At 42.4% G+C, this 19,529-nt stretch overlaps 1 protein-coding gene across 2 annotated transcripts in view; it reads right to left on the minus strand.

Moving 5' to 3' along the window:
- Positions 1-751: 751 nt before the first annotated feature.
- Positions 752-19,529, minus strand: part of LOC121166871 (zinc finger protein 420) — a 211,096-nt gene continuing 192,318 nt past the window's right edge. The window contains exon 9 of one of the 2 annotated variants that reach the window (XM_040996185.1): positions 752-2,779. In XM_040996185.1, coding sequence (XP_040852119.1) covers positions 1,164-2,779 — 1,616 coding nt within the window. In that variant the 3' untranslated portion in view covers positions 752-1,163. Of the gene's footprint in view, positions 3,080-19,529 lie in introns of both variants that reach the window. The other variant, XM_040996186.1, reaches the window with a different exon arrangement.

The following is a 19,529-nucleotide window of genomic DNA, read 5'->3' on the forward strand; positions in this document are numbered from 1 at the left end:
ACAAAATAGTCTGTAATGTTAGATTTTCTGTGTAATTCAAAATCTGCACCTGTTAATTTTTTTTCATAGAAACAATTCTCATTTAAAAAAATACTTTCCAGGGCTAGTTTAAAAGTACATTTATTTATTCCTTTATTGGCAACAAACACACACACACACTCTCTCTCTCTTCCTCTCACTCAGAGAAAAAAAATCCTGCATCCACTCATTCACTAAGTGGCCACACAGCCAGTTCTGGAGCAAGCCCAAGTCAGAGAAGCTCCATGCTGATTTCCTACATGGATGTCAGGGGCCCAAGAATGTGGGCCATCTTTTACTGTCTTTCTTTCCAGGGACATAAGCAGGAAGCTGGATCACAAGTGGAACTGGCTTTTCATTAGGGGAGGCCAGCATTTAAAGTATCAGTGCATGCTTTGGTACTATAATGCTGTCCTTCCTATATCTATGTTTGCTAAAAATTTCAATTCAAAACAATATTGAATTGTGGTTAATGATGTTGGAAAATACAAATTTGGGGGTTTTCTGACAGGTCACATATCATTTATATATATATTTTTTCCTTAGCAGTTCTGCTTAATAATCCACTTACACATAGGGCTTTTGTTCTGTATGAATTTCCTGACAACATAAGGGATCAGATTTGACTAAAGCTTTCTCATATTCATGACAACACACAGTACACTACAATCAAATCTGGGATAAACATTTAATGAAATATTTTCTGAGTGTGTACCCTCCTAATACAGAAATGATAGCTTTGATACATGATTGTGATAGTCTTTCAATGCACTATTCTAAGAGTTCTTATAAATAATAAGACACAATACTTCCACGAACAGTGAGAAAGATGCTGTTTATTCTTAGGTCTGCTTACAGTTGGTTAAATCAAAGCAGAATTCTCAGAGCCAAGATAGTCTTGGAAAAGACCTGTGCTGTGGCTAGAGGCCTTCCTGTGTTTACTACATTAGCAATTCTCTATTTTATAAATCTGCTAAAGTGTAGTAGGTTTCCAGTAACAACAGGCTTTTCTATCTGAATTAAGTTAATATTTTCATTATACCATCAAAATTCTCACATGTGCCCCATGCCCATATTCACATCTGTAGGAAGTCTTTGCTTTCAGTGGATGACAAGAACAAAATGTGAACAAAGAATCAGATAATTCATATGTAGACTTGTGCACCATGATTAAATTCTATTCCACATTCCTTATATTCAAAGGATTTTTCACTGATGTGAATTCTCTGGTGTTGAGTTAATTGTGAGCCACGAGTAAAGGACTTCCCACACTCCTTACATTGGTATGGTTTTTCACCAGTATGTATCCTCTGATGTCGGGAAAGATGTGAACTCTGGGTAAAAGCCTTTCTACATTCTTTGCATTCATAGGGTTTCTCACCAGTATGGATTCTCTGATGTAAAGTAAGTTGAGAGCCATGACTGAAGGCCTTCCCACATTCCTTGCACTCATATGGTTTTTCTCCAGTATGAATTCGCTGATGTTGAGTAAGCTGAGAACCACGAATAAAGGCCTTCCCGCATTCCTTACACTGATATGGTTTCTCACCAGTATGAATTCTTTGATGTTGTATAAGTAGTAAACCACGAGCAAATGCCTTTCCACATTCACTGCATACATACGGTTTCTCACCAGTATGAAGTCTTTGATGTTGGGAAAGGTGTGAACTTTGAGTAAAGGCCATTCTACATTCTTTACACTCGTATGGTTTTTCACCAGTATGAATTCTTTGATGCTGAGTAAGCTGTGAGCCACGAATAAAAGACTTCCCACATTCCTTACATTCATAGGGTTTCTCACCAGTGTGAATTCTCTCATGTTGAGTAAGTTCTGACCCACGACTAAAGTTTTTTCCACATTCTTTACACTCATAGGGTTTCTCACCAGTATGAATCCTTTGATGTCGAGTAAGGAGTGAGCCACGGTTAAAAGCTTTCCCACATTCTTCACATTTGTAGGGTTTCTCACCAGTGTGAATTCTCTGATGTTGAGTAAGCTGTGAGCCATGACTGAAGGTCTTCCCACATTCCTTACACTCATATGGCTTTTCATTGGTATGAATTCTCTGGTGTTGAGTAAGTTGTGAGCCACGGATAAAGGCTTTCCCACATTCTTCACATTTGTAGGGTTTTTCTCCAGTGTGAATCCTTTGATGTTGCATAAGGAGTGAGCCCCGGATAAAGGCCTTTCCACATTCCTTACATTCATATGGCTTTTCCCCATTATGAATTTTCTGATGTTGAGAGAGCTGTGAGCCACAAATAAAAGCTTTCCCACATTCCTTGCATTCATAGGGTTTCTCACCAGTATGAATCCTCTTATGCAGAATAAGTTGCGAGAGCTGAGTGAAGACCTTTCTACATTCTTTACATTCATACAGCTTCTCACCAGTATGAAGTCTCTGGTGCAAAGTTAGTTGTGAGTTCTGAGTAAAGGCCTTTCCACATTCTTTACATTCGTAAGGTTTCTCACCAGTATGGACTTTCTGATGTCGAGTGAGTTGTGAACTGCGAATAAAGGCTTTCCCACATTCTTCACATTTATATGGTTTTTCACCAGTATGAATTCTGTGGTGTAAAATAAGTTGCGAGCTTTGAGTAAAGGCCTTCCCACATTCTTTGCATGCATAGGGTTTCTCACCAGTATGAAGTCTTTGATGAAGACTGAGCTGTGAGTCACGACTAAAGGCCTTTCCACATTGCTTGCATTCATAGGGCTTTTCCCCAGTATGAATACTCTGATGTTGAGTTAGGTGTGAAGCTCGTCTAAAGGCTTTCCCACATTCCTTACATTTATAGGGCTTCTCAGTAGAATGACATCGTGGATATTGAGATAAGTAAGTGTGCTGATTGAAAATGGACATTTTTTCAAATGTAATCATTCCTTCCCTGATAAATTCCTTGATGTTCTCGTTGCTTTTCCAACTTGTCTTGGATTTTTAGATACTCTATAGAATTAGATTCCTGAAGATCACAATTGCCAAGCTTGTCACTTATTTCCCATTGAGATATAATGCTGTTGCATAAGTATCTTTTTGGAGGTAGGTCCTTATATACATACCTTGAAGGCAAGTCAGAAACATAAAACATTAAATAATTTAGAAGAAATGTGACTTCAGTAAAAGCCAAATCATAGAAAACAGTATTGGTTTGAAATAACAGGCTTATGTGTTTTTAAAACATTGTTTACTACCCATTGTTAAGCCCACATTTCACATTAAAACTATGTAGACACAGTTTCTATGTGAAATTCCCTATTTTCTGTAATATTTTACTCCTATTTCTCTCACACCATCAAAATCAGGTAAATTTATTTCATGGTAATGTTGCTACCTAGAACTTGAAAAAATAAAGTTTGAATGTTAAAAGGGCAGCTGAGAAGTCAGGGAATAACGAACACTCAGGAGACTAGAAGAAGAAACTAGGAAACTACCATCAATGGTTCTCTAACATTGGCGGGAATCAAAGTCATGTAGAGTTTGATGAAACTAAAGATGTCCAGATAGTACCTGAGACTAACTGAATTTGAATCTAGTGAATCTGTAAATGAGCCTGGAGGTCTCCCGTTTTACCATTTTTATTAATTGATTCATATTTTGATATATTTGGTGATTTGCTATCACTGCCTAAAACTTTTTAATGGTCAAATTTGAAAAGGCATCCAAACTCTTTCATAAGTCTGAGAAATTGCTTCATGGTGTGGTCTGTACCTTTGTATCTGCTTTTTCCCCCTTGGCATTCTCATCGTTGATAACTCTCAGCAAAACACACAAGCTCCCTTTCAACTTAGAAAAATTCACAAGGCCAAAACATGTCCCATCTCTTGAGATGTTCTAAGCCTATAGAAACTGGGTTTGCTTTAATTACTAATTCTTCCATCTGAAGGATTCATTTCTGTTACTTTAGATAATTACAATTAATTACATAAACTAGACAACATATAAAAGCCACCCAAATGAAGGCACAGGAGACAACACTGAAAGAACGAACTTATGGGCTAAAGTTTAAGTGAAGTCCACTTTTCTGCTTCAGGAAAAGGCAAATAAGAGGTATAGAATCAAAACAGTGCTTTGGAATCCTGCAAATGTCTCAGTGACTAGCTAGAAATGAGGCCTGCTGAAATTTCTCCATAATTAAGTTGGGATCTCCGGGGCCTATGGTAATACAGCAGAAAAAGCAGGTCAGTCTGGGTAAGGTCTGATACCTGAATCATCTTTGAATTATTTGAAACTCAGAATATGGAGTGTGGTAATTCAAGATTGTTTGCTAAAGTACATTTAAATGCTTATTAGAAATATATAATATGTAAGACTTAGAATTATTTTATTTCTCCTGAAAAACAGGAGAACAAACAGACGAAAGCCTAAGTCTTGAACAGCAAGTCCTGTACCAGCCACCAAATCTGCATCACTAAGTTCCACTGTCCTGTCCCTTTGCAAGCAGCTCTTCCTCCCACCAGAGGGCAGAAAGCACCTGTTTGTGCCTTCCCCATTATTTATTCACAGATGGAAACAAAGGCATATCCACACTAAATTTAGGGTCATATAACTCGCTCCTGTTGACATGAATACTACTTCCCCAGTAGAAGCCAGATTATTTTTAATTCTCCTTATTTTTTTCAAACAAAATACCTAGTTGCTGTTGTTTGCTTTTTTTTTTTTTTACTTCATCCTTCAGTTCTCAGCTCCCATCATCACTCTAATATATCCAAACTGAACCACAGATGATCATCATAGAAAAATATCTTTATCATTTCTAAGGCACTAAAACATAATAAAAGGTCTATATCTTCCTAGCTCCCTGTCCACCACAGGCAAATCCTGGGCTTGTTCAGGCCCTAGGTCTGAGAATTTCCTGTCGGGTCTCTGGGAGTGCCCAGGCTCATGGCTCTGCCCACTGCCGCCACGTTGGTGGGTGGAGTCCAGGTAAGTCGGCTCAGAGGTGTGGGTACCTTATTCTCCCAGGCTTTGAGGCTGGGAGAACCCATGTCCGGTCAGACTCCCTGCTAGAAATCCTAGCTCTCTGTGCAACGCTACCAAGTGGTGGGCAAATCCTGGGCTTGCGGCCCATCAGAGCGCAAACTGGCACTGGGCTCTCCCCACTCATCGCACAGCTACAAGCTCTGGGGTCTTGGGGTGTGGACTTACTGCCCAGGGACATCCATGAATAAGGCCATGGTACATGTAGGTGAGGAATGAATCCTGAGGGACACCCAATGACAGGGCCACTGTACTTGCAGGTAAGCAAGGGGACTGAGACCTGGTGGTTTAGAGGGGAGAGACGAGAAGATCTGTATGGGTCAGACTCATGCACCAACCCACATTAGAGTCCTGAGCATGGAACATGGCTGACAACCACACACCAGGCTACGCAAAAGCTAGAGCATGGGTGGTGCCTGTCTAGCAGCACTAGATCCTAGTACCTGACTGAATGTTGCAACAGGACAGGAAACGGGTCACATTAAGCAGGGCCATGACACTAACTAGTACATGTGAGCACCGTGTCTGGGGGGAGATTCTGTGGGGAATATGTAGGCCCAACCCTATGGAAATACAAGTCCTGCTGGTGAGCTCAAGTGTTTGGGGGTGGTGATGGGCTGAGCTAGCTCTAACCTTGAAACCTGCCAATACTTAAGGGTTCAGGGACCAAGAATAGTCTGGGCATGTTCAGGCTGCAGCACCTACATGCATCCTAAACAGGGTGTGAGGCAGGCCAGGCTGCAACATTCACCAGCCCATACAAAAGCCAAGATGGAGGGCCTGGCTATGCTAGGCAAGGACCTAGCACCTGCTGCAACGTGTAAGATCTGGATCTGGCAGTGGGGCAGAGTAAGGGTAACTTGGCAAATTCCTCTTGTGGTTCATAGCTCCTGCTGGTGAGCATGTGGTCCAGGCCTGGGGTCGGGCAAGCTGGGCAAGGTAGCTCCAACTGATGGCAAATGTGTGGGTTGGTTTTGGAAGGGGTGGGCCAAGTAGGGCTGAGCAAACCTTAGCTCACCAGCAAGTGCAGAAACCAGGCTGCAGTGCATGTAGGTAATACTAAACTACGCTGTTACATCTAATGGTTTGCATGAGCCAGGGATATAAGCAGACTGAGCAGGGCCAGGCTGTAGTAGCCACCAGCAAGAGATGGGACTGGGGGCTGGCCTGGTCAGGCCAGGCTAGAGCGTCCCAAGGCAAAGACAGGAGGGACTGTGACAGGAGGGACTGTAACACCCAACAGTAAGATCCGGAATGGGTGAAGTCCAGTCAGGAAAGGTCACTGTTCCTGCTAGGACAGAAGGTGGACCAAGTAGGGCTGGCCCATGGACCCAGTGGTGTGCGCGAGATCTGGCATTGGAAGAGGTTGTGATGGATTAGCTTTGGGGAACTTCCGTGTCGGGACACAGTCACTGCAGGTTAGTGCAAGAACCATGATAGGGAGCAGCCCAGACCAAGCCAGGGAATGGTGCCCACTGGCAAACATTTGGAGCCTATCAGGGATGAATTAGACTGGGCCAGTTCATATCACCCACTAGTGAATCCAAATGCCAGAATGGAGTGTTGGGTGACAACACAAGCCAGTTCATATGAGGGCCAGGACTGGGGGCCAGCTGGGCTGGCTAGGCTGTAGCCCCAACCAGCATGAGCTGGAACTGGGGTTGGGATGGGCCCAGTCAGGCTCATCCAATCACCACATGAGACACAGTGGGGAAGGGGCGAACCCAGAGGGGGCGCTGCATGAGGCTCCCCTGCTGGACCACAACTCCCACTTGAGAGTGTGAGTTTGGACGGGGACAGACCAGACTGGGCAAGGTTACAACACCTGTTGGACTCATATGAGTTGGGACAGGAGAAAGTCAGGCTGGGATGACTGTCCCTACTGGTTCATGCATAAGTCAGAGTGAGGGTGGGTTGGCTGGGCTTTACTGCAGCATCAGCTGCTGGCAGGAGGCGCAAATTCTGTTTAACTGCAGAACCATCTGGAGAGTGCAGGATCCAGGAGTGGGAGTGGACTCAGTAGGGAAAGAGTGAGCACCTCCCTCTTGGGTTGCCACTCCAGCTGACAAGCATGAGAACCAGGACTGGGGCAGGCATGGCTAGACAGAGAGTGGCACCCACCAGCATGTGTATGGGCTGGATAGTGGGGCTGGTTGGGTTGAACTAGGCTTTAAGCCTCATTGACATGTATGAGAGCTGAATGGGATGTGGGACAGGTTGGACCAGTCTGCTGTACATACTGGCAACCAGTGCAGGGGACTGGCCTGGTGGGGGTTATTGTGGGTCACTTTGACTAGGCTACAGCTCCCACTGGTTTGCATGAGGGCTGAGTGTGTGGTGGGCAGGATTGGGCTGGCTGCAACACCCACTGGATTGTGTAGAAGACAGGGTTGGAGACAGAACTGACACAGCAATTGCTACCACCAGCATATACATAAGCTGACTGGGGCAACAGACTGTGCCGGACCCTGTATTGGCAAGCACATGCAAGAATCGGGTCTGGATCACCTCAGATGACGTTTCTTTGGGGATTCCCCTCAACTGAACTGCTGGACTCAGAACCCCAACCATGGAGAGAATTGCAGGTTCCATGGTCTGACCATGGAGTGCATGTGTCAAAGCTGAGCCTCCTCAGTGGCTTAGACGGAGCAGTGGACAGCACATCCAGGTGCACATGGAGGATATGGCAGTACATTGGAGTCTGCAGAGGACACCTGGTACCAGACTAGAAGACGGAGGACAGAACAAATTAGTCAGCTACCCCAGCCAAGTGCAGGGAGTGAATATCTGGTCAGAAACTCTAAGGTGGACTTTATCAACTAGTAGATTCTGGAAGATTTCATTGTGCTTAGAGTGGCAAGATCAGCAGTAATTCAGAACTCTGGAACTATCAAGACCTCTTCAGCAGGACTCTCGGCGCATGCCCCATAGTGAGGACCCTGGGGTGCGGTGGGTGGCTGTCCTCTATCCCAGGGTGCGGAGGCATTTGGGAAGCTGGGTATAGCTTCTTCCCCTACTTCCCCCCATCCCCCAGATACAGGAAGGAAAAAAAAGAGAATGTGGAAATGGTGATCTCACCCACCTTCCTGTAGCCCTTGACCCTTATCACCCTAAATAACTACGTAAAAATCATCAAAAAATAAATTAATATAAAAAAATAAAAGGTTTGCATCTTGTTGTTGTAACAGAATCCTGGAAAGGAATAATGCAGTTATCTAAAGAGTCAGTTCTAGAAATTCTATAAAAGGACAGATTTCTTGTAGATGGACATACAGATCAAAAACTAGAATACTTGCTGAGAATACAAAATCGAACATCCACAGGAAAATGGGAGTAGATTCTTATGCAAATATACTTAGCATATGATGTGGAAGCATCTTTGTAGGTATTTATACTTATGTTAAGACAAAGGATTATACACTAAATATTACAGCAACTTTATTCGTATTTTTCCAAATTGGAACCAACCCAGTCACTGCAAAAAAATATTGGTACTTCCCTACAATGGGAATTTATACAGCAGGAAACAAAAATGAAATATTGGTTGGTAGAAACATTAAATATATGCTAGTTGACCCCAAAGGCATATACTCTGATTCCATTTGTATAACTTTTTTCTTTTTATTGGAAAGGCAGATAAACAGATTCAGAGAGAAGAATCTTCCTTCTGCTGGTTTACTCCCTAAGCGGCCACAACAGCTGAAGCTGAGCCGACCTGAAACCAGGAGTCTCTGCTGGGCCCCACATGGGTGCAGGGTCTCAAGGCCTTGGGCAATCTTCTGCTGCTTTCCCAGGCCACAAACAGTGAGCTGGATGGGAAGTGGAGCAACTGGGACATGAACTGGTACCAATATGGAATGTAAGGCCAGGATTTAGCCACTAGGCTATTGGGCTAGGCCTGACATTCTGTTTTAAAAAATGTTTATTTTTAAAATTTTATTGGAAAAGTAGAAAGAAACAGTGCCAAAAGCAACCTCTCTTACATTCATTGCTGTTCAAATGCTCCCAGCAGTGAAGGGCTGGGCTAGACCAAAGCCAGGAGCCACAACTCCACTTCGATTTCCCACATGGGTGGCAGGGACTTACGTACTTGGGCCACGATGTACTGCTTCTGAGGATGCATTAGCACGAAGTGAGTTTGGAAGTCAAGAAGCTGGAACTCAAACTAGCTTTCTAATATGAGATGCAGGCATCTAAACCATCAAAATCCCGCTCCACTCCAAATGACATTCTTGTAAAGGTAGAACTCTCGGGATGGAAAACAGATGAGTAGTTTTCATAGCTTGGGGGAAAAGGACAGGCATTAAAACAAAAGAGCTGAAGTTTGAATATGACTTAGTCCTTAAACTCATGATGCAGGACATTTAAGCCTTAGTTAGTGGTACTAAGAAGGTGAAAATTTATTTTGTTGTTTGCAAAGAAGGCCTAGTGGGAGATTCCTGGGGCATACTGTCAGAAGGCATTTCTAGGGCCCGGCAGCGTGGCCTAGCGGCTAAAGTCCTCGCCTTGAACATGCCAGGATCCCATATGGGCGCCGGTTCTATCCTGGCAGCTCCACTTCCCATCCAGCTCCCTGCCTGTGGCCCGGGAAAGCAGTCGAGGACGGCCCAAAGTCTTGGAACCCTGCACCCGTGTGGGAGACCCAGAAGAAGTTCCTGGATCCTGGCTTCGGATCGGCATAGCATCGGCCCGTTGTGCTCACTTGGGGAGTGAATCATTGGACGGAAGATCTCCCTCTCTGTCTCTCCTCCTCTCTGTATATCTGACTTTCCAATAAATCTTAAAAAAAAAAAAGAAGGCATTTCTAGTGAGAGGGTTATTACAGAAGCCTGTGTTTGGGCCTTACCACTTGCTCTGATCCTAGTTCACCAAATAATCCTTCTGCCCACTGCCATCCACGGCTTTGCCAGGTGCTCCACTGACATGGAGCCATCCAATCTTGGACTCGCAACTCCAAAAGTGTGAGCTGAATAAACCTTTTCCCCATATAAAGTTAAGATACCTCAGGTATTCTGATGCAATAATGAAAAACGAATACAGAAAGTGTAGGGAATCAGGGGGTCGGTGATAAAACTTACAAATTATGACCATAATAGACATAATTGAGGTGCAAATTGTATATTAGATTAACTGAGGAATAGCAATAAGTGTTTAAAATATAATTTTATAAAACCGTTTTAAAAGTGTGGCCAAGCTTAGGAAAGAAGATGAGAGTGGAACACTGAAATGAGAACAGAAACTAGAGACAGAAATGTACTCTGAAGTTAGTTAGAGCCAGTCCTGGGTCATTCAGTGTTTTTACTTGCCAGAGTCTATATGGTAACATACTGAAAGACATCAAGAGATAAGCTGTTGGGCCCACAGAGAGCAGAGAATAGGAACTGAATCCAGCTGTACAGAAGTTGAGAGGTGGGCCTGGCTCGGTAGCCTAACAGCTAAAGTCCTTGCCTTGCACATGCCAGGTCACCTATAGGTGCTGGTTCTAATCTTGGCTGCTCCACTTCCCATCCAGTTCCCTGTTTGTGGCCTGGGAAAGCAGTTGAGGACGGCCCAAGCACTTGGGACCCTGTATCTGCATCTGTATCTGGAAGAAGCTCCTGGCTCCTGGCTTTGGATTGGCACAGCTCTGGCCGTTGTGGCCACTTGGGGAGTGAATTATCAGATGGAAGATCTTCTCTGTCTCTCCTCCTCTCTTTGTATCTGACTTTGCAATAAAAAAAAATAAACTAAATCTTAAAAAAAAAACCAATAAAAGTATTGCATACATATTTATGTGTACAGAAATATGTGGTTCTAAGGAGAGACTTGGATTTATATGTAGAAATAGGAGCCATCACTGAGTTGGTAATATTTAAACCTGGGGGATTTGGTACGATTATACAAGAATATCTTATGTAGAAAAGGGAGGTTTGAGCCCTGAGCTCCAGGACGCATCCACATTCAGAGGTCAGGTAAATGAGAAAGAATCCAGCGTGAAGGCTGAGAGCGAGCGTCTACTGGAGGCTGGCGACCTCGGAAAGCAAGTAAAGTGTTTTAAGGAGGAATTGCCAATGGTGTCAAATGCTGAGATGAGGTAAAAGGCTGACTAATAAGTAAATTAATGATAATACAAGTACAATTTTGGTGGAGTAATTTTGGATTAAAGTAGATTCATGAGTATGGGAGAGGGGATGGAGATAGGATGCAAAATTCTGTGTGCTGTTTGTGAAATGTAGCACAGAAATGAGGCTATTTCAAAAGGAAAACGTGTAAAAAGATTTAGTTTTTCCTTTTTAGAAGAAACTCTAGCATGTTATCGTAGCAGATACAGACAAGTAGGCATTTTAGTAAATGCTACCAAAGGGTCTTTAAAAATATTCATATTATACTAGACCCAGCGCGATGGCCGAGTGGCTAAAATCCCTTGCTTTGCATGCACTTGGATCCCACATAGGTGCTGGTTCATGTCCTGGCAGCTCCACTTCCCATCCAGCTCCCTGCTTGTGGCCTGGAGAAGCATTCAAGGATGGCCCAGAGCCTCGTGACCCTGCACCTGCGTGGGAGACCCAGAAAAGGCTCCTGGTTCCTGGCTAAAGATTGACTCAGCTCCAGCCATTGCAGACACTTGGGACGTGAACCTGCAGACAGAAGAGCATTCTCTCTCTGTAAATCTGCTTTTCCAATACAGATAACTAAATAGATCTTAAAAAAAAAAACCCTGAGTGCATATATTATAATTGTAGCATGTATTCCATGACCTAGTGACAGATGTAGCACCTTAGTTTGTGTAAATATGCTCTATGATGTATAACAATAAGATTGCCTGATGCATTTTCCAGAAGATGTCATGATTACTACACCAAAAGAAACTATGTGTTGTACCTGGAGGAAACAATCTCAAATGCACTTACTAGAAAATAAGAGGCAGAATATAAGAACTGAATACAGAGAAGACACACTTGCCTCAGCCACGGGGAACTGCCAGAACAACAAAGGGAGAATGCTGTTTCAGGAGACAGACTTAGGAAAATTTTTAGTGAAGAAGTGATGCAGCATCACAAAGACTCTGACACCAGGGCAGAGGAGAGGCATGCGGCTCCTGCGTCACTGCCAGAAGAGGTAAGAACGCACTGAAGTCCTTGCTGGCAGCACGGCCCAGCAGAGAATCCCAATCCTCGGTGACGTCAAGTCCAGCCTAGAGAGCTGACTTGGGGGTCTGAGCAACTACTCTGCTCCAAAAAGGTAACTCATATTGTCCGTCTCAAAGTGCCAGACTCCAGTTTACTGTGGTAGAGCCACTGCTCCACTCTGTTCTGATTTAGCAACTGCACTGCTACGAGAAGCTGCCAGAACCAGCTCACTTTTCTAGAATAGGCGGTGGAACCCTTGTACTCTGCAGCTGTGAAGTTCTGGGCTTAAGCTCTTATCGCTGCGCTTACTCTGTGTGACACAGCAGTGGGGTTACCCTTGGCCTCCTGGAGCTACCACCAGCGGCAGCCCATACAAATCTGAGAATACCAGACCTGAGGAGGAAGGCCTTTTTGCACCTTCAAGCTCAGGATGCTGGGGGCCCTGAAGGCAGACTGCGGCTGTCAAGTTACAATCTCTAGAGTAACTAGTACTCCACTGTGGCATCTTGCCTGTGGTCCAGGTGATAGCTACCTTCTGATGATTGCCAGCCTAACTGGCTGGCCACTGTGAATGGGGTTGCGATCTGACAGCATTCCAAAGCGCCAGCACTGTGACTGTTGGTACTGTTCCTCAGAGGACCCAGGGAAGAACGTGCCTGCATTCCACTTCTCTGTGTCTATATCTGCCAGTGCAAAACGTCCACTGTATCTTGCAATCACCCTGTAAAACTGGAGCAGGATCCCCTTCCATTCCCCGAGTTCCAGGATTAGGGTATTGGTGTTTTTACAAGCACCAGCACCAGTCACACTCTGTCAGCAGGAAGTGGACAAGATCCCATCAGTGTTACACAGTTCTAAAGCTGCAGTTACTGTTGCCAATGGGACAAAGGGACAGGCCCTCCTGTGTTCCTCAGGAAGAACAAGGTTGCAGCCACCAGGAACACTAGTAAGACTGCCACCCAGTTCCCCGGGGAACTGAAGACACATTCCCTACAAAGCCTGCATCCACTTCAAACTCATTTTTCTACCCACCCCCACCACCACCACCAAAAGCTGCAGATTAGGCGACTGTGACACTTGCAGGCCCTGATGAAAGCTAAGGAAACCCCTGAGGGTACGGGGTTTTGCTCATAGAGAAGTCAAGTCAAAGAATGGTCCAAATGCTACTCTGCACTCCATCTAAACAATCTTCTAACAAAATCTACTCCATGGAGAGGAAGGGCCTGGCAAATCAGGCCTAGGAACCTAGGAAGGAAACACACTGCAACAAAATAACACAGATGGTTTAAAGAGATGAGGAAAAAGAGCAGATGAGATGAACCAAAAGGATGTTGAGAGTGTCAACAGCAGGAGAGAGCACCTGAGGAGAATGTTTATTCTGGAAGACAAAATGGAAGAGAAGACTTCTGAAATAATGCAGTCAGAAGTGGACAGTGATTCAGCAGGTTAATAAGCAAACACTGGATTTGTACAACACTTTAGACCCCTGGATCTAACAGGCATACCAATTACATCCACTCATCAGCAACAAAATATACAAGCAACAAAGTGTACACACAGGACATTCTCTGGAGAGATCACATGTTAGGCCACCAAAAACAAGTATTAATAAATTTAAGATGGAAACCATGACAACAGTTCCAATCATATCTAGTATGAAACTAGAAACAGAATATCATGAAACCCATAAACTTGCACATGAAAATTTAAAACAATATGCTTTCAAAAAACCAACTGACCAGTGAAGAAATAGGGAAACTTAAAAATAGCTTGAAATAAAATACTAGTCCTTAGGGAGAAGTGCCTAAATCACTTCTCCTTAAGGAACTAGGAAAAGAAGAATCTAAACACAAAGTCAGCAGAAAGAAGGAAGATAAGGACCTAAGAAAAAAAAGATTAGAAAAATAATACAAAAAAAAAAATTTGACAAAACAGCTGGTTCGTTTCAAAGATAAAACTGACAGGCCTTTGGGTAGATTAAGAAAAAGATTCAAGTAAGTAAACTCAGAACGAAACGTTACAACTTATACTGCATAAATACAATCCTAAGAAACTACTATGACCAACTACACCCTAATGAACTGGATAAACAGAAGAAATGAATTCCTACATATGTAGGATAATGAAGGAAAAAAGAAAGCAGTACCAAATGAATCATAAAAAATAACAAAAAAATCAGGGAAAAAAAAAACAGGATTTTATAGTTTCAATACTGAATTCTTAAACAAACAAATTATCTATTTTTATTGGAAAGGCAGATATACAGAGAGGAGATACAGAGAGAAAGATCTTTTGGTTCACCCCTCAAGTGGCCACAATGGCTGGAGCTAAGCTGATCCAAAGCCAGGAGCTTCCTCCAGGTCTCCCATGCAGGTGCGGGGTCCCAAGGCTTTGGGCTGTCCCAGGCCACAGGCATGGAACTGGATGGGAAGTACAGCAGCCGGGAGATGAACAACCCAGCATTTGGAAGGGGAAGGACTAGCCAACTGAGCCATCTCACTGGGCTCTTACTCCTGAATTCCACTAAAATTTCAAGAACGAATTACAATATCAATCCTCAAATTCTTCCAATAATCAAAGAGAAGGCACTACAGATACTTCAAACTTACAAGGCCAGCATTACCCTGGTACCAAGGTCAGGCAAAGACAATATAAAACATCCTTGATGTTGCACAAATCATCAACAAAAACACTAGCAAAGCAAATTCACCAACATAGGAAAAGGATTATGAATTAATATGATTTATACCTGAGTATAAGTGCAGTTCAATGTACACAAGTCTACAAATGAAATATATCATGAAGATTTCTCACAAGACTGTAATACAAATAGCCAACAAACAGGTGAAAAAATGTTTAATACTGCCCACCATTAGGGAAATATCACATATCACATAACACTTCTGATCTGTCAGAATAGCTTTCTCAAAAAGATGAAAAAGAGTGGGCTTGATGCTGTGGCCAAACAGCTAAAATCCTTGCCTTGAACGTGCCAGGATCCCATATGGGTGCCAGTTCTAATCCTGGCAGCTCCACTTCCCATCCAGCTCCCTGCTTGTGGCCTGGGCAAGCAGCTGAGGATGCCCCAAAGCCTTGGGACCCTGCACCCACGAAGAAGACCCGAAGAGGCTCCAGGCTCCTGGCTTCAGATCGGTGCAGCTCTGGCCGTTGCGGTCACTTGGGGAATGAATCACTGGATGGAAGATTTTCCTCTCTGTCTTTCCTCCTCTCTATATTTATCTGACTTTAAAAAAAATAAATAAATAAAATCAATTTCTTTAAAAAAGATGAAAAAGAGTACATGTCAACAAGGATATGTAAAGGAGGGAACCTTTGTTCATTGTAGATGTAAATTTGTACAGCCATTGAGGAAAACTGCAGAAGCACCTCAAAACACTAAAAATAGAATTACCCTATGATTTGCCAATCACACTTCTTGGTATTTACTTGAAAGATTTTGAAATATGTTTGCTGAAGAGATGTCTGCATTTCCCTGAAGCACCAGTCACATGTGCCAAGAGAGTGGCATCAACGTAAGGTCCCATGAACAGGTGGAGCAAGATGAGAAAGAAATTCTGTCACGTGTGGAGTTGGAGAACATCATTTTGAAATAAATCAGGCACAGAAGGGCAAATACCACGTGTCTGATTATGTGGACTCTAAGAGGATAGAAGTCGTGGAAGCAGAAAATAAAAGGTGAATGTGTGTGGGGGGGTTACGACCCAAAGGGACAAAATCTCAGGAGCACTCGGGTTTTTCCTTTTGACATTTGCTGCACAGCACAATAGTGTCACGAACCTGACAAAAATATCTGAGAATTAAATGCCAAATGTCCTCATTCCTACTTAGCTTGATTTAAATAATCCATATTATATTCATGAAGCAAACAGTGCCCTACACAATACACAGTTATAATCATCAACCCATCAACCTAGAATTTTTTAAAAATAAGCAAAAAGAATCTTAAATTTTAGTTTAGTAGCTATATTCTTAAAAATAAATATTTCTAAAGAATAATAATCATTTGTATACACTGGTCAACTGTATTTAATGGTCACTGCATCCTGAGACTTGATGCCTGATGGTACTACTGGCAAAACCATCCAAACCCTCAAAGACCTTGTGAGCACAATTCAGACCTTACACAAATGTTGTTGAATACAAAAAACTCTGGAAATTTGCCAAAGTATTTTCTGACATTAGATTCACACATATATTAAAAGTTAGACATGGAGCTCAGGAAAGCTAAGTCAATCTCAGGAACAAACACAGGGAAAATTTTAGTATTTACTTTTAGTTATTTGAAAGATGTATATGACAATCTCTCTCCAAATGACTACAGTGGCCATGGTTGAGCTAGGCTGAAGCCAGGAGCCTGGTACTCTTTCTGGGTCTCCCACACTGTCGGGTGACAGGCTCAGGCACTGGAGCCTTCTCCTGCTCCCCCTGTAGTATTCCCAGGCACGTCAGCCGGGAGCTGGATCTGTAGTAAAGCAGCCATGACTCAAACAAGCTTAGCCTCTTGACCACAATATTGGTCCCTTAAATTCTAAATAAAATTATGGCAATAAAGAAATTATCTGTGTATTTAAGGATTATCACGATCAAATGAAGTTTACTCTGCAAATGCAAGAATAGTTTTACATAATGAAATATGTTTTTCCTATGTGAATAATCTGAAGAATAACATACAGAGGATTATTTCAAGAAGTGCAAAAGAAAAATCTTTTTTTTTTTTCATTCACTTCAAAAGCCAAAGTCCAGAGAGGGAGACCGAGATCCTGCATCTGCCTGCAATGGCCAGAGCAGGGCCAGATCAAAACCAGGAACCACGGACTTCACCCATCTCCCATTATAGGTGGCAGGATATGACCCACTTGGGCCATCCCCAAGGAGATGGATCGGACATAGAACAGATGGGCACAAACTGGCACCCAGATGGGATACCTGCATCAACTGCCATGCCACAACATTACCCCAGAAAAAAATATTTTAATTCTTTTAAGACCAATTGCTGAAAACTAAGATTTCAGATGTATATATGGCTTATGGTCAAGCTGCAGGTTTGAACACTTGCATCCCGTATCAGATTCCCAGAATTCAGTTCCTGGTTCTGGTTTCTGACTCTAGCTTCCCGCTTTTTAAAGATTTATTTTTATTATGTTTTTATTGGAAAGGTGGATATACAGAGAGGTCCCAGCCAGTGTGCTTTCCCAGCTTCTGGCTAATGTGCCTGGGAAACAGCGAGTGCTGCTCAAGTACTCAGTTCCTGCCGGCCATGCAGGGGACGCAGATGACCCAAAGGCTGCTTCCTGGCTTCAGCCTGGGCCTGCCCTTCACCAACTGGTGATAAACTAGCGGGTGAAAGATATTTCTGTCACTCATTCAAATAAATGAATAAAAATTTAAAAAACAATTTATTTTCAAATTCTGCTAAATGGCCTACTGAATATAGTTTTATAAAAAATAAATAGAAAAATATATATATAAATTGTACACACAAATATAATATTAATATAATATAAAATATTCCTACTCATAGTTCCCTAGAAACTGAAACTGCTGAATATAAATGCTTAAAATATACACAATATCAAATAAAAACCATAAGAAAGGAACAAGGTTTAAAATATCTGGGAAGAGGGGTGAATATCAAGTATCTAGAAATGAAGAAATGTCCAAAATTATATTAAAGTCATAAAGACAAAAACCTTAAAAAGCACTAGAGAGAAAATACAGATTACTTACAGAAGGACCAACAATAACCAGATGGCAGACTTCCCAAGAGCTAAATAGAAGCCAGAAGACTAGAATATCCTCAGGGTGCCGAGAAAAAAATGTCAGGATAGAAATTTATACCCAGCTAAATCACCAGGAAAGATGACAGTGAAACAGTTACACTGCAAAGTCAACAAAACATAAAATCTATAGCATTTACTGGGCCCGGCGGCGTGGCCTAGTGGCTTAAGTCCTTGCCTTGAACGCCCTAGGATCCCATATGGGCGCCGGTTCTAATCCCGGCAGCTCCGCTTCCCTTCCAGCTCCCTGCCTGTGGCCTGGGAAAGCAGCAGAGGACGGCCCAAAGCCTTGGGACACTGCACCTGCGTGGGAGACCCGGAAGAGGCTCCTGGCTTCGGATCGGCATAGCATCGGCCATTGTGCTCACTTGGGGAGTAAATCATTAGACGGAAGATCTTCCTCTCTGTCTCTCCTCTCTGTATATCCACCTTTCCAATAAAAATAAAATAAATCTTTAAAAAAAAAAGAAATGTACCAATTTCATCAGCGCTTAGAGTTGCAGTTCAGATAGAACTTACTGCCCAAAGTATTAAGTCAAAAGCAGGCCACTTTAAGAAATTTATTCTAAAGATAAACCTCCACATACAAACCTACACTTATTTACTGCTATGTTATATAATGAAAAACACTGCAAAAATTAAATGCCTACCTACAGGAAAGTGGTTGAATATTTTATTACACACATATAATAAAATGTATAGTTATTTTAGAAAATTAGGAAAATCTCTACAGACTGCTAGAGACCTCCAGGATATAGCAAATGTGTAACAGAAAAAAAGAAGGCATAGAATTGAATATATATACCGAATGCTCTTTTAATTAAAATGGAGGAGTGGGCATAACAGGTTAAACCATCACACTGGACACCAGCATCCCATATTGAACTGCCAGTTCAAATCCCAACTACTCACTTCTGATCTAGCTTATTTTTTTAAAAAAGATTTATTTATTTTTATTACAAAGTCAGATTTACAGAGAGGAAGAGAGACAGAGAGGAAGATCTTCCTGACCTAGCTTCTTGCTAGTGAAATTAGGAGGCAGCAAATAATGGCCCGAGTATCTGAATTCCTGCTATGCACTTGGGAGGCCCAAAAGGTGTTCCTGGCTTCAGTCTTGCCAGCCTTGTATGTTGCAGGTATTTGGGGAGTGAACCCAATGAAAGATCTCTCTGTGTCATTCTCTTTAAAATGAAAGTAAACAGACAAAATCCTGTGCTTTCATTAATCATCCTGATGGGTCATATTCTATTCTCTAAGAGGTACTAATGATAATTGTGTATTCATATGGTTAATAAAAAATACCTATACTGTTATTTTCAAATTCTTGATCCTTCTCCACCCAAAACAACAACAACAAAAACAACAAAAAAAGGGGTGGGGGAGAAAGAGGAGAAGGAATAAAGACTAGGATAAAAATAAACAGCAAGATGATGAGTTGAACCAACCCACTATCACACACAAAATAAATTTTCTAATATTACAAATAAAAACACATTGTCAAATTGAGTAAAAACAAAAAACTCAAGAAAAACATGTGCTTGAAATTTGAAAATACAAACAGGTTAATAGAATAGAAAATATAGACTTTGCTAATGCTGGTTACAAGAAAATCAGAATGGTCACAT

The sequence above is a fragment of the Ochotona curzoniae genome, unplaced genomic scaffold (genome assembly GCF_017591425.1).
Source record: "Ochotona curzoniae isolate NIBS_2020 unplaced genomic scaffold, NIBS_Ocur_1.0 patch258, whole genome shotgun sequence".
Lineage (NCBI taxonomy): Eukaryota > Metazoa > Chordata > Mammalia > Lagomorpha > Ochotonidae > Ochotona > Ochotona curzoniae.